Source organism: Tamandua tetradactyla, chromosome 4 (assembly GCF_023851605.1).
Source record: "Tamandua tetradactyla isolate mTamTet1 chromosome 4, mTamTet1.pri, whole genome shotgun sequence".
Taxonomy (NCBI): domain Eukaryota; kingdom Metazoa; phylum Chordata; class Mammalia; order Pilosa; family Myrmecophagidae; genus Tamandua; species Tamandua tetradactyla.
In genome coordinates this window covers 85,425,683-85,438,435 of record NC_135330.1, presented here as the reverse complement: position 1 = coordinate 85,438,435, position 12,753 = coordinate 85,425,683, and the positions used below count along the sequence as shown (strand labels likewise).

Here is a 12,753-nt window from a genome sequence, read left to right as displayed (position 1 = left end):
TAAAATTATTTAGATATTAAAACAATATACATCTAAATAACACATAGGTCAAGAGAGAATCTCAACTTCCGGGTCAAGATGGCGGCTTAACAACGTGCACGTTTTAGTTCATCCTCCAGAACAACTACTAAATAACCAGAAATAGTACAAAACAGCTCCTGGGGCCACGTCAGTGATCACACAGCGTACCCCACTCTGGACCAGCTGGACTGGCTGCAAGCACCACCCAGAACCGTGAGTTTCCAAAGCTGCAGCGGTCAGAGCCCCTCCCCCACAGGCCGCTTCCCAGAGAGGAAAGGAAAGGCCTTTACCAGCAGCAGGGACTGGGCACAATCAAACGCCAACTGTGGAACTAATTAACAAATTCTGACTACTAAAAATAGGCCCCCAGCTTAGGTGAAACTCATCAAAGCGGAGGTTGCTCATTTTTGCCCCAGTGCCAAGGGGGCAGGACTGACAGAAAAAGGGGGAAAAAAAGGAAACAGAGGTTTTTGTGGCTGTGTATCTACAAAGGCTTGACTGCCTCTGGATACAGTGGCAGGACTTTTCAGGCTGCAACTGCCCCAGGCATAGGCAGAAGTGAGCTCTTTTGGGGGCTTATCTGGAGCCTGTGCCTTCCCCAGGGGAGGGGTGAAGCCCAACTCAGGAAAACAAAATCTGCAAAGTCTAGAAGCCAGAGAAGAAGAGGGTAAGCTTGCAGCCTCCCCCGTCCTGGCTCCAGTCCAGACTGGAAGCACCAGACCTCAGGAACCTTCTGGGGTAAGCCCCCCAGGCCTGCAGACTCCCGGGAAATGTGCGCCCAGAAGAGGGTGGAATGAGGCTAGGTCCACCCAAAACATGGCGTGCTGGCGGAAGTCAGGACACACTGGGAGACAGGCTCCACAGGAGGTGGGCACCCTGCACCATGCTCAGGTGGGGCCACGAGCAGGGTTTCTGTATTCTGAAATTCTTCTGCCATGTGGTCAGAACCTTCTGTGTGCACAGGCCTTGCCCATCCCACCTGCCTGATTTTCACCTCATTCATGTGTCACCCCCTCTACTCTGTGACACCCCAGACCACCCAGTATGAGGCTCCCAAGAGGTGCCATTCCCTTTCCACCTGCCAACAAGGCACCTGAAGGCCTCTGTTGACCCTCCAGGGCCTTGGGACTAAAGGGGGCCCCCAGGGGAGCAGAGACATCTCCAGCTCACACCCAACAGCATCCCACAGGAGCACAGCCAGGGTTACCACTGGCTGAACCCCAGTGCCTGCCGACAGTGAGGCACCGGCCTCCATGTCCCCCTAAAGCACTGGGCTGGCATATGCTCTATGCTGTACAGTCCCTGCCAGGTGGCCTCAGACCCAGAAAGAGCAGGGTCCAGGGAGCAACTGCAGAATGGCAGCTTCAGGAATCCAATCCCTGACAGACAGGCCCTGCCACCTAAGGCCCTGCACAGAGCCGCTCTAGACAAAGCAGAGGCGCACCCAGCTAGCCCCATCCCTTTGTGCCCTGAAATCTGACTTTTGTCCCCAGTTCTACTAAATGCCCAGCTGGGGCTGAGCCCCCAGCCCACTTTTCCTGTACAGCCAGGGGTGGATGCCCACTCCATATGCCCCCACACACCTGTACTGGGAGGGTCTCCTGGCAGGGTCCTCACTTCTACCACCTGTGTACACGGGCCCCACCCCCACAAGCTCAGAGGTCAGGCCACCAGGCACCTCAGTACTTGCAAGGAGTGGTCTCCAAAATGAACCCTTTCAGAGAATAGCCCTCTTCAGCCCTTTTGCTCTCATCAGGAAAAGGCCCTCAGTTTCCCATACTCAGCCCCTTGAGCCCAGAAAGGTCAGTCAGGTGCTCATGTTGCATTCCTGCAACTTGCACCTGACAGACTCTGGGACTATAGGGAGCAACCTGCCCCTCTCCAGGAGTACCCATGCCACGGAATGCGGGGCGGGGGCAGATAGAGTCAAACTGTTCATCTGGAGGAAGCGAGAACAGAGGGGCCGGCAGTGGGTGGATGTGTAAAAAAAAGTGAAGCATGAAGGCTGAGCCGACCTCCATCGCGTGAGGCAGAGCACCATGGTCCTCCCTGCCCTGCCCCCGTTGGGTCCAGGAATCCTGCCACATGGAGCCCCTTCCACAGCCAGCACTGGGGCCTCCGCCCACAGCTCAGAAACCCTAGGAACCCGCAAGGTCCCGGTGAGGCTAGTGTCAGAGCATGAGGCACCGATAGAGCGGGTCATGGAGGGGCCAGTCAGGCGCCGAGTCCTGCCCACTGTTGCACCCCCCCCAAGCCTCTAAAGAGCCACAGAGAGCTGGTGTGCACGAGGGCGCAGGTCACTGCTGTGGCTCCTGGCTGAGGGCCGTGATGAGGACACCAACTCCAGGCCACCCCATAGCCTGTCCCCAACCCTACTCAGAGCCGCGCCCTGAAGGTCCTCCAAACGGGCTGGCCTTTTCCGTAAGCCTGCCCGCTTCCGCAGCTGCATCTCGTGGGCCCCCTCCGAGCTCCCATGCCGCAGTATACACAGCACCCTGTGCCTCCGTGGGGCTCAATAACGTGAGGCCGATTTCGGGTTACGTCACCTGCGCTCTGGGCTCCACAGCGGCTGTGCTAACTGCTCTGTCTCGCTCAGGGTATTGATAGGTGCAGTTACTGAGGTCAGCAAGGTCACCGAAGGGAGCCAAGAGGCCTGACGGCAACTCCCGCTGCCCACCAAGGAACAGAGATGCTACTTTCCGGAGAATCCCGTCCTGGAGGCAGCGGGAGGCGGGATCTCGTCGGGTGACGTCACCACCCTGCCCCACCCCACCCACTGCCCCGCCTGCTTCCGGGAGACGCGTCCCCCGGACCTCTTCGAGCCCCGCAGTCTCCGCCGTTTCCTCGCAGCCCCAGCTAACTCGGGGCTGCGCTGACCCCGGGCGGCCTGAGGGGTCCACGAGCCCAAAGCCTCGGGAATTGGCGGGTGGGTGAGCCCGGTTGGGTGTGCTCCACGCAGAGGCACTTGCACTCCGGGCTGGACCCATGGAGGGCGCCGCTCCTCTGAGCTGCAGCGGGAGGAGGCGCTGGGGGATCACGTCCCGCGGTCAGAACCTGGGCTGTCCCCGGGGCTTCAACTACAGCCACCAGAAAAGAAATTCATCTTAGACTCCAAACCTCAAGCTGAGACTGTGCACACGGCGGTCTTTCCGGGGCCAGAAGGGGCTCTCAGGATTCACTGACCGGGGCACCACTGACCCTGAGGAGCTGGAGGGTGCAGGGGGAGCGCACGCAGGGACCTTGCTGGCTTCTGCCTCTGCTTTTGTTTTTTACCCGGGTTTTTTGTTTTGGGGCCTCTGCCTTTTTTAATCCTCTTCCTGAGGTAGGTCAACCTCAGCTTCAGGTTCCATCTGTCGGCACAGCCCTAAGGAATGAAAGACTGGCCCTCAAAATTTCAGTGCTGGTCCCGGGTGGGGAGCGAGGAGCCCCAACCACTGGTTGAATCCCTCTTCACCTTGTTCGAACCATTTCTAGAGCTAAAACCGGAGTCGTGCCTGACTCTGTAGCCTGTCCAGAGGCTCGTAGCCAGAGGACCACAGGGCAGCCCCGACAGTAGGAAGTCCTGGGCGTGCCTGGAGGCAGCTACGGGCAATGCCCTCAGAGGAGTCCGAGCAAGGGCAGCAGCGGCCAAGGCCGCAGGAAACCAAGCACCACCTCCTAAGGGACATGGTTGCATCTGCCGCCCTGCACAAGGCTTATGCTCTAGGTGCCCCATGCCCCCCGCTAATGTCATGCCCCTCTCTAAACTAGAGGATCAGCAGGGCAGGGCCACCACCACGGGAGGTCACCCTCAGGCTCTGGACACAGCCCAGCACCCCACGGAGGTCACCAAGGGGACTGACAAGGTCTAAACTAAACTATGGAGGAGGCTGCAGACCAGAGCTGGTTCAAGGGCAGTAGGAAGAAGTTGGGGGTGGTAGGAGAGCTTGCATGGAGGTACAGGGGGAAGGGGGTGGTGAGAAAGGCTGGTAGGTGCAAGGGGGAGGGTAAGATTGAGTGGAAGAGCGGACCAGCAGGCGCAGGGCTTCCCCTGTGTCCACTGAGAGTGGGTGGACAGGTACACGGGGGAGATGTGGGGGGCACAGGCGGGCATGTACACAGGGTGGTAAGGAGCCACTATGGCTGGTTGTAGTGCACCATGGTGACGCACAGTGTTTTCAGGGCCACAATGCACAGCACGACCCAGTAGAAACTCTGCGCCTTCACCATGCGGCGGATGAAGAAACGAAACATCTTCTCTTTGCGCCAAAAGTAGGAAGAGCTCTTATTCTTCCCACTCTTGAGGCTGGCTCGGGCGAAGGGAGAACCTGGGAGAGAGGACAGGGCAGGCAGAGATAGGTTCACACATGCCACCTTCCAGACAAGGAGGCCAATGGACACAGATCCTAGGGAGCCCACACTCTCCACCACCGTCCATGGCTAGCAGCACTTTTCTCTTGACATTAACCAGTCCCTGTTCCTCCCCCAGGCACCCCTCCCTGGCTCCCTAGCTGGAGCTCAGCAGTTACTGGAGGTGGTTTCACTGAGCAGCTGTGTCATTGCAGCAGGGACCCTATAACCCACACAGTCCAAACAAATGCTGCCTGGAAAAGTTGGGTGCTCAACTCTCTCCTGCACCTCTCCCTACTCACCGCCCAAACCCAGCAACCTTCTGGCATTTTCTGCCACACACCCAGTGCCATTCCTCCCAGGCCCTCTGCCCCTTCCCAAACCCAGCTCAGCACCCTTTCCTAGCCATGCAGTCAAAGCTCGAGCCCTCGGGTCTCTCCCTCCCAATGCTCACGGTGACACTGCATCACTCCATCTCATCTGCTCTGTACCCAACTCCCAGGCCAGGCTGCAGGGCCCTGAGGACAGGCTTACCCTGGTCTATTTCACATCAAAACCTTCAGGATAAGTGTGAAGACAGAAACACAGTCTGAGGTGGGGCGCCAGGTTGTGGGGCTCTATGGGAATCTGTCTATTCAGGGTGCCCCTCTGCCTGGATAAAGAGCTGGGTGTGTGTCTGTGTGCCTCTGGGCATGTCACTGCACTAATCCAGGCACTGGATGAGCACCCAGCTGTGCCCAAGTGATGGGTCTGTCAGCTCTGAACATCTGGCCTTGGACACAGATAAGTACTGGGGGTGCATATTCATGCACCTGTGTGCATGTGGGTAAATGTGTTATGTACATGTATGTACACATGTGGATGACTGTTGCTTCCTATTGAAACAGAGCTCGAAGGATATTAAGGAATGATGAGAAAAAAAGAAAGGAAGAAAGACAGACACAGACAGGCTCAGGGGGTCTGAAGCTTGAGTTTATTTCAGCAGACTTCAAACCCCCTGAGCCCGTCTGTGTCTTTCTTTCTTTCTTTCTTCCTTTCTTTTTTTCTCATCATTCCTTAATATCCTTTCAGCTCCGTTTCAATAGGAAGCAACAGATGACCATCCATATGTATACATATTATGTGCATGTGTATACACGTGTTAAGTACATGTCCCCACAGACTTGTTTCTGTATTATGCCCATGTCCACATATTTGTGCATGTGCTGTGTGCATGTCTGTGTGTGCTTGCATATATCTGTGCATGCAGTTATAATTGTGGATGTGTTATGTGTATGCCTATGTGTATTTGTGCACAGCCACACTCAGTGACACACTAAGAGCAACGTGAAGCTGGCATCTACTTGTATAGACCCCCGGGACCTTTGGAGATACTTGTTTGTAAGCTGAGCACCTGCTTCTAGACAGACAGCAACACAGGAGGGTCCAGAAGAGCACCCATGACAGGGCCCCCATGGCAAATTATGTGGCCTCCCTACCACAGAGATCCTTTGCTCTGGGTGAGGCCCAGGCATGGCTGCACTGTCAGTGACCAGCTGCCGCTGCAGCACCACTTCCAGCAAGGGCTCACACGACCCTCAGGGCCACCCTGCAGAGGGCCAGGAGCTGCCATGGCCACATGCCGAGGCTAAAATAAAAGGACAATAGTGATTAACTTGAAGCTTTGAGAAGAAATATGGAACACCAGGGAAGCTAACTACACAGGCAAATATAAAGTCCTGTATTATTGCACTTTTTATATTGTGACTGCCTCCCCTTCCCTCATATGAGTTAACAAAAAAATGAGTGAAATAACACTTAAACTCTACATGGTGAGCATACAATGTATAAAGATATAATCTGAGAAAATAACAATATAAGGAGGGAGGGATAGAGATATATATGAGTAGAGAATTTATATACTCCAGAAACTAGGCTGATATTGGTTGTTATTAATTTAAGATCTTAATTGTAATTACAAAGGAAACCACTAAGAAAATAAGTTAAAGATACAGAAAAAAGGAAAGAAGGGAATAAAAAACACTTCTAAAAAAAGGCAATTAAATACAAAAAAAGGCAGTAATGGAATACTGAGGATCAAAAATATATACAAGGCACATAGAAAACAAATATCTAAGTAGAAGAAGTAAATCCTTCCTTCTCAGTTATTACCTTAAATGTTCATAGATTGAACACCCTTATTAAAAGGCAGAGATTGGCAGATTGAATGAAAAAGCATGATCCATCTATATGCTATCTATAAGGCTCACTGTAGATACAAATGACATAAAAAGTTTAAATGTAAAAGGGAAGGAAAAGATATTCCATGAAAACAGTAAGCAAACAGCTGGAAAAGCAATATTATTTTCAGACAAAATGGACTTTAACCCAAAAAAGATGACAAGAGACAAAAAAGGATATTACAGTTTGATAAGATTCAGTCAAGCAAGAAGATATAACAATTACAAACATATACATGCACCTCACAGTAGGACCCCAAAATATATGAATAAAAATAGACAGAACTGAAGGAAGAAATAGATGTTTCTACAAGAAGCCAGAGTGTTCAGGCAAGGGAAGGAAATAAAGGGTGCCAAACTAAATGGAAGTAGTCAAATCACCCCTATTTCCATTCTACATTTTCCTATATAGAGAAAATCCAAAAAATTCTACAAGAAATCTACTAGAACTAAAACAAATTCAAGCAAGTTGGGTACAAGATAAACATGCAGAAATCCTATGAGCTTGTGTACACCAGTAATGAACAATGTGAAAAGGAAATTAAAAAAAAATCCCATTTACAGTAACATCTAAAAGAATGAAATATCTAGGAATAAATTTAACCAAGGAGGTTAAAGATGTATACACTGACAACTACAAAATGTTGCTGAGAAAATAAAGAAGCCCTACATAAATGGCAAGACATCCCATGTTCATGAATTGGAAGATTTAATATTGTTAAGATGTCAATTTTGCCTAAAGCAATCCACAAATTCAATGCAATCCCTATCAAAATCCAAGCAGTCTTTTGTGTATAAATGAAAAAGCTGATCCTCAAATTCATACCAAATTTCAAGGGGCCCCAAATAGCCAAAATGATCTTGAAAAAGAACAAAGTTGCAGAACTCACATTTCCTGATTTCAAAGCATACTGAAAAGCTACAGGAATTAAAAGTGTGGTACTGGAATAAGAATAGACATTTAGATCAGTGGAACAGGATTGAGAGTCCAGAGGTAAATGTGTATATCTATGGCCAGTTAATTTTTGACAAGGAAGCCAAATCCATACAATGGGGGAAGAAAGAATCATTTCTTCAACAAATGGGGCTGAGATAAACGGAAATCCATAGGCAAAAGAAAAGATGTGGACCCCTACCTCTCACCATATACATAAATTAATTAAAAATGGATCCACAACCTAAACACAAGAGCTAATACTATATAAAACTTTTACAATAAAACCTAGGGAAATATCTGCAGGACCTTGTAGTAGGCAATGGATTTTTATTTTCACCAAAAGCACAGCAACAACAAGAAATTAGATAAAATCTACTTCATCCAAATGAAGAACTGTTGTGCATCAACAGACATTATCAAGAAAGTAAAACAACAACCTACAGAATGTGAGAATATTTGGAAACCATTTATGTGATGAGGGATTATTATCCAGAATATATAAAGACCTTCTACAATTCAAGGGAAAAAACTTAAAAAACAGCCAAGGATTTGAATAGAGGTTTTCCCAAAGAAGATATTCAAATCACCAATAAGTAATGAAAGGATATGCAACATTATTAGCCATTAGAGAAATGCAAATTAAAACTACAATAAGATAGCACATCACACCCACTAGGATAACTAATATTTTAAAAATGGAAAGCAATCGTTGGTGATGATGAAGAGAAAGAGGAACCCTTGTACACTGCTGGTGGGAATATAAAATGGAGCAGCCACTGTGGAAAACAATTTGGGGCTCCTTAGAAAGTTAAATGCAATATTACCCTATGATCGGGCAATCCCACTGCTAGGTCTCTGCCTAAAAGAATTGAAAGCAAGGACTCAAACAGATACCTGCATACCAGTGCTCATCGCAGCGTTACTCACAATAGCCAAAAGGGGGAAGCAATTGAATAGTCCAACTGATGATGGAGAAACAAATGTGATCCATCCACACAATGGCATATTACTCTGCAGTAAAAAGAGGCAATATGCTGGCAGGAGGGAGAGAGTTATTGCTAAATGGCTGTGAGTTTTGGTTGGGGATGATGATAATAGTTAAGAAATAGTGAAGGTTACATAGTATTGTCAATGTACTTCATGTCATTGAATTATCCATTTAAAAATCATTAAAATTATTTTGTTATGTATATTTACCACAATTAAAAATAAATTCCTGGTGCCTGCTCATGAAAAAAATAACAAAAATAAAAAATAAGGTAAAAACTTTTAAAAGAGATTCAAAACTACTAGTAAGTGAAATGAGAATTACAATCCCCAAAATTTACAAATGAAATCATAGAAATGGAAAAAAGTGAGAGGGAGCTAAAGCACCTACCCAGGATATGGAGAATGCTGGTTTGAAACTGTTGTGTACCCCAGAACAGCCTTTTTCTAATCTTGATTCAGTACTATACGGTGGGACCTTTTGATAAGATGGAGACGTGACTCCGTCCACTCAGAGTGGGTCTTAATTAGTTTACTGGAGCCTTTAAGAGAACTCACGGAGACATTTGGAGATGTAGAAGATGCAGAGCCCAGATGTCGCCACATGCCTTCCCATGTGATGCTGAGCAAGGACCCTCAGTACTGAAAAGACAGAACCTGGAGAGAGCCCAGGGCAGCTAAGAGAGGAAATCCAGGATTGCCCCAGGGCAGCTAAGAAAGGATCAGCAGAAACCACCACATGCCTTCCCATGTGACAGAGACTCTCCAGGCACCACCTGGCCCTTTTTTCAGAGGTCAGGGGTTTCCTGACCTCTTGGCCCCTCTCAGTCCCCAGGGCAAGAAGAACAAGACATAAGAGGGTGGGTCCTTGCGGTCCCCTTCTCTCCAAACTGAAGTCCATGGAGAAGTCCTGGCCACCAGGACAACTGGACTATGCTGACGGGGCAAGACCAGGGATGCAGCCCCACCTGGACCACCCCATTCCAAGCCCTAAGCTACCTTTGCCATGGCCCCAGGGTGCAGACACCCCACCCAGGATGGTACAGCCGCACTCTCCCTCTTTCTTGATGCCTTAGTTTGGACATTTTTATGGCCTTAGAACTAAAAACTTATAAGTCTCCTTTATAAAAGTTGATCTATTTCTGGTATTTTGCATTCCGGCAGCTTTAACAAACTAAAACAGGGGCAAACATACTCCCATGGGAACAGAAATGTACAGTGTTATAGCCTTTCTGGAAAAGTATGAGGACAACTCCTAAAACTGTCCACCCTTCCCTTCCTTCAGCCACCCTGCTCCTGGTGTTGGTGAGTAAGGATGGGTGTTGACACGGACTTCGGTAGAGGGCAGCATCTTCCATTTGTAGAAACCAGGGATAAGTGAAGAGTCACCAGAAGGGACAGTGGAAAAAATGGCGGTGACCCCATAAATACTATGCAGCCATTTACAGGAATGAGCTAGGGTTAGACTAACCAACTGGGGGGTTCTCCAAAGGGCACTGATGAGAAAGGGCTGTATAAAATCTTTTTATATAAAGAAAAAGACCCAAAACCCTGTGTGCATGTCTGAGACGAGGGTGGAGATATAAGGAAGACCCATTCCAAGCCGATAAGTGGGCCACATGGACCTGGAGTCTCATAGGGACAGGGAGCCCCCATGAAAGGGGAAACTGCTGTTTTTTAAAGAGTTCTGTTTCTTAGCGTGATGCAGCTGAAACATCTCCTTTACACGGACCCACTCACCACCATTGGAGGGCAGGAGCATCGGTCAGATTCCTGCTTCCCAGGGCAGCACCTGTTCTCCCCAGGATGTGCCAAAACCAGCAGAGGGACAGCGCTGCCCCATGCCCACTTCCCTATCTCCAGGGAGAAATTAGAGGACTGGGACACCCCCCATGGGGCAAGCAGGTGGGGGACCCAGATGAGGCTCACCCACAGCACAGAGTCGGCGCCATCCTCTGCATGGATCAGATCATTTCTGCTCTTCCTGGTGGCTGCTCTCTTCAACACTGCTTTAAACAAAGGGCAGGAAGAGGTGCATGAGGGGGGCCAGGGGATCAGGGCTGGGGGGAGCAGGGGCTGGTGGGGAGGGCAGGGAGTTGGGGTATTGGAAGCAGAGAAGAGGGCAGCAGGGATGGGGGAAGCCTGGGCTGGGGGAGCCAGGGCTGGGGGAGCCAGGGCTGGGAGGCACCGGGGGAGCAGGGAAGCCAGGGCTGGGGGTGCAGGGATGGGGTAAGCTGGGCTGGGCCATTCCCTAGTCAAGTGGGGCCCAGGGAGCTGGTGGCCTCTCCCTGGCTTCTGCTATCCAGGCTGAGGCGTGTGTTTCCTGACCTCTTGGCCCCTCTCAGTCTCCAGGGCAAGAAGAACAAGATATATGAGGGTGGGTCCTTGCAGTCCCCTTCTCTCCAAACTGAAGTCCATGGAGAAGTCCTGGCCACCAGGACAACTGGACTATGCTGACGGGGCAAGACCAGGGATGCAGCCCTACCTGGACCACCCCATTCCAAGCCCTAAGCTACCTTTGCCATGGCCCCAGGGTACAGACACCCCACCCAGGACTCTCAGACAGCCACACACTCCCTGCAGTTCCCAGGCCATGCAACACCCCATCCAGTGGGATTTCCTGTGGGATGGGGTCTCTCTGTCCTGACCAGCAGGGGGCTGTCATTGGCATGTGCTGCCATGACCCAGGACCTGGCGTGAACCTACTCGGTTGGCTTGCATGGCCAGCACAGGCTCTCAGCGTGGGACCAGCTGGGCCTGTCCCGGGGTGGGGGGGGACCATGCTGAGCTTACAACAGCTGTGTCCACCCCACGTCAGGGACACACAGGGCCTCTAGCCAGGGCAGGAAGACAGCATTCAAACCCCCAAGGAAGAGTCAGCGCCCCCTGCAGGTGGCTGCCCCCTCTGTCTCACCAGCCTTAAAGATCCACTCCAGGCACCAGTTGAGCTCCCACTCAATCTGCTGCTGCCAGCGCAGCTTCAAGAATGCCCAGCGATTCTCCACCCTCTCACGCTCCTTGGCAAACTCGTTGCACAGTAGGGGGACCAGAACAGCATGCAGGGCAGGTAAGGGTACGCCCCATCCTGCTCACAGGCCAGGTGAAGGAGTGCCCCACCCCACACATACAGCCAGGTGAGGGGTGCCCCACACCCAAGCCAGTTGAGTTCCCCACCCTGCAGACCCCACAAGAGCACCTCCCAGAGGCAGAGGGGACCAGGGAGGGGCTGGGATAGGAGGGGCAAGGCAGGGGCTGCAGGGCAGGGAGGGGCCAGCAGGGCTCCTACTCCCACCTGGACAGTCCCCAGACTCCCACCACCCAAGAACAGTGCCTGGGTCCTGGAGTGGATGCTCAGGAGGGCAGGGCAAATGTACCACCCTGTCCATGCCTGGGGAGAACTCTGGGACAAAACTCTCCCAGAGAAGAATGTTCACTACGCCACTGCTAGAAGAAGGAAAAAGAAGGGACTGGATCAGGGCAGGCCAGAGGCAAAAGGAAAACATTTGCAGTGCATGCAGCCTCCTCAACAAAACCTTTGGGGCTCACAATAAGCAGGAGAGAAGAGAGGCCTTCTGCCCACCTGAGTCCCCCTGACCCTCTGTGGTCACAGTGACCAGCAGAGAAGAGAAGCTCCCTCAAAGCCCAGCACTCCCACCCCAGCCCTGGCCTCCCAGCACCCCAAACTATTCAATGCACAACTGTACAAGCACCCAGACACATGCACATATGCACACATAAACACACAAACACACAGAGACACATGTACAGAAACACATGCACATGTATACAGAGTGCACATGCACACAGAAAGACGTTAGCATACACACACACACACACACGGAGACACATGCACATAGACACATGTACATGAACACAGACGTGCACACACATGAACATAGAGACATGTGCACACAGGTTACAGAGATGCATATACACATTGCACACACACACATGCACACAGAAAAACTAGCACATACACACAGAGAGACACTTGCACATATTGCACACAGAGACACATGTGCATACACACGGACAGACCTATGCACATGCACACAGACAGAAAACACCCAGCCTGGCCCAGCTTCTAATGGACTACAGTTTCCCAAAGCTCCAGCAGGTGCTGCTCACTTGTCCACAGCAAATAAGCAATGCCTGTTCTTCTCAGGAAAGCAGGAGAAGCAGCTTCTGGGTTGAGTGGGCCTCTGCCACACAGCCCAGGCAAGAGAGAGAGCTTGGCTCTGAGCCAGGCCTGACCCCGAG

At 50.9% G+C, this 12,753-nt stretch overlaps 1 protein-coding gene across 1 annotated transcript in view; it reads right to left on the bottom strand.

The window, feature by feature from the left end:
• Positions 1–12,753, bottom strand: part of LOC143680325 (voltage-dependent N-type calcium channel subunit alpha-1B-like) — a 100,076-nt gene that overhangs the window by 73,741 nt on the left and 13,582 nt on the right. The window contains 3 exon segments of the mRNA XM_077156825.1: positions 2,568–3,069; positions 3,139–3,228; positions 4,139–4,328. Coding sequence (XP_077012940.1) covers positions 2,568–3,069; positions 3,139–3,228; positions 4,139–4,328 — 782 coding nt within the window.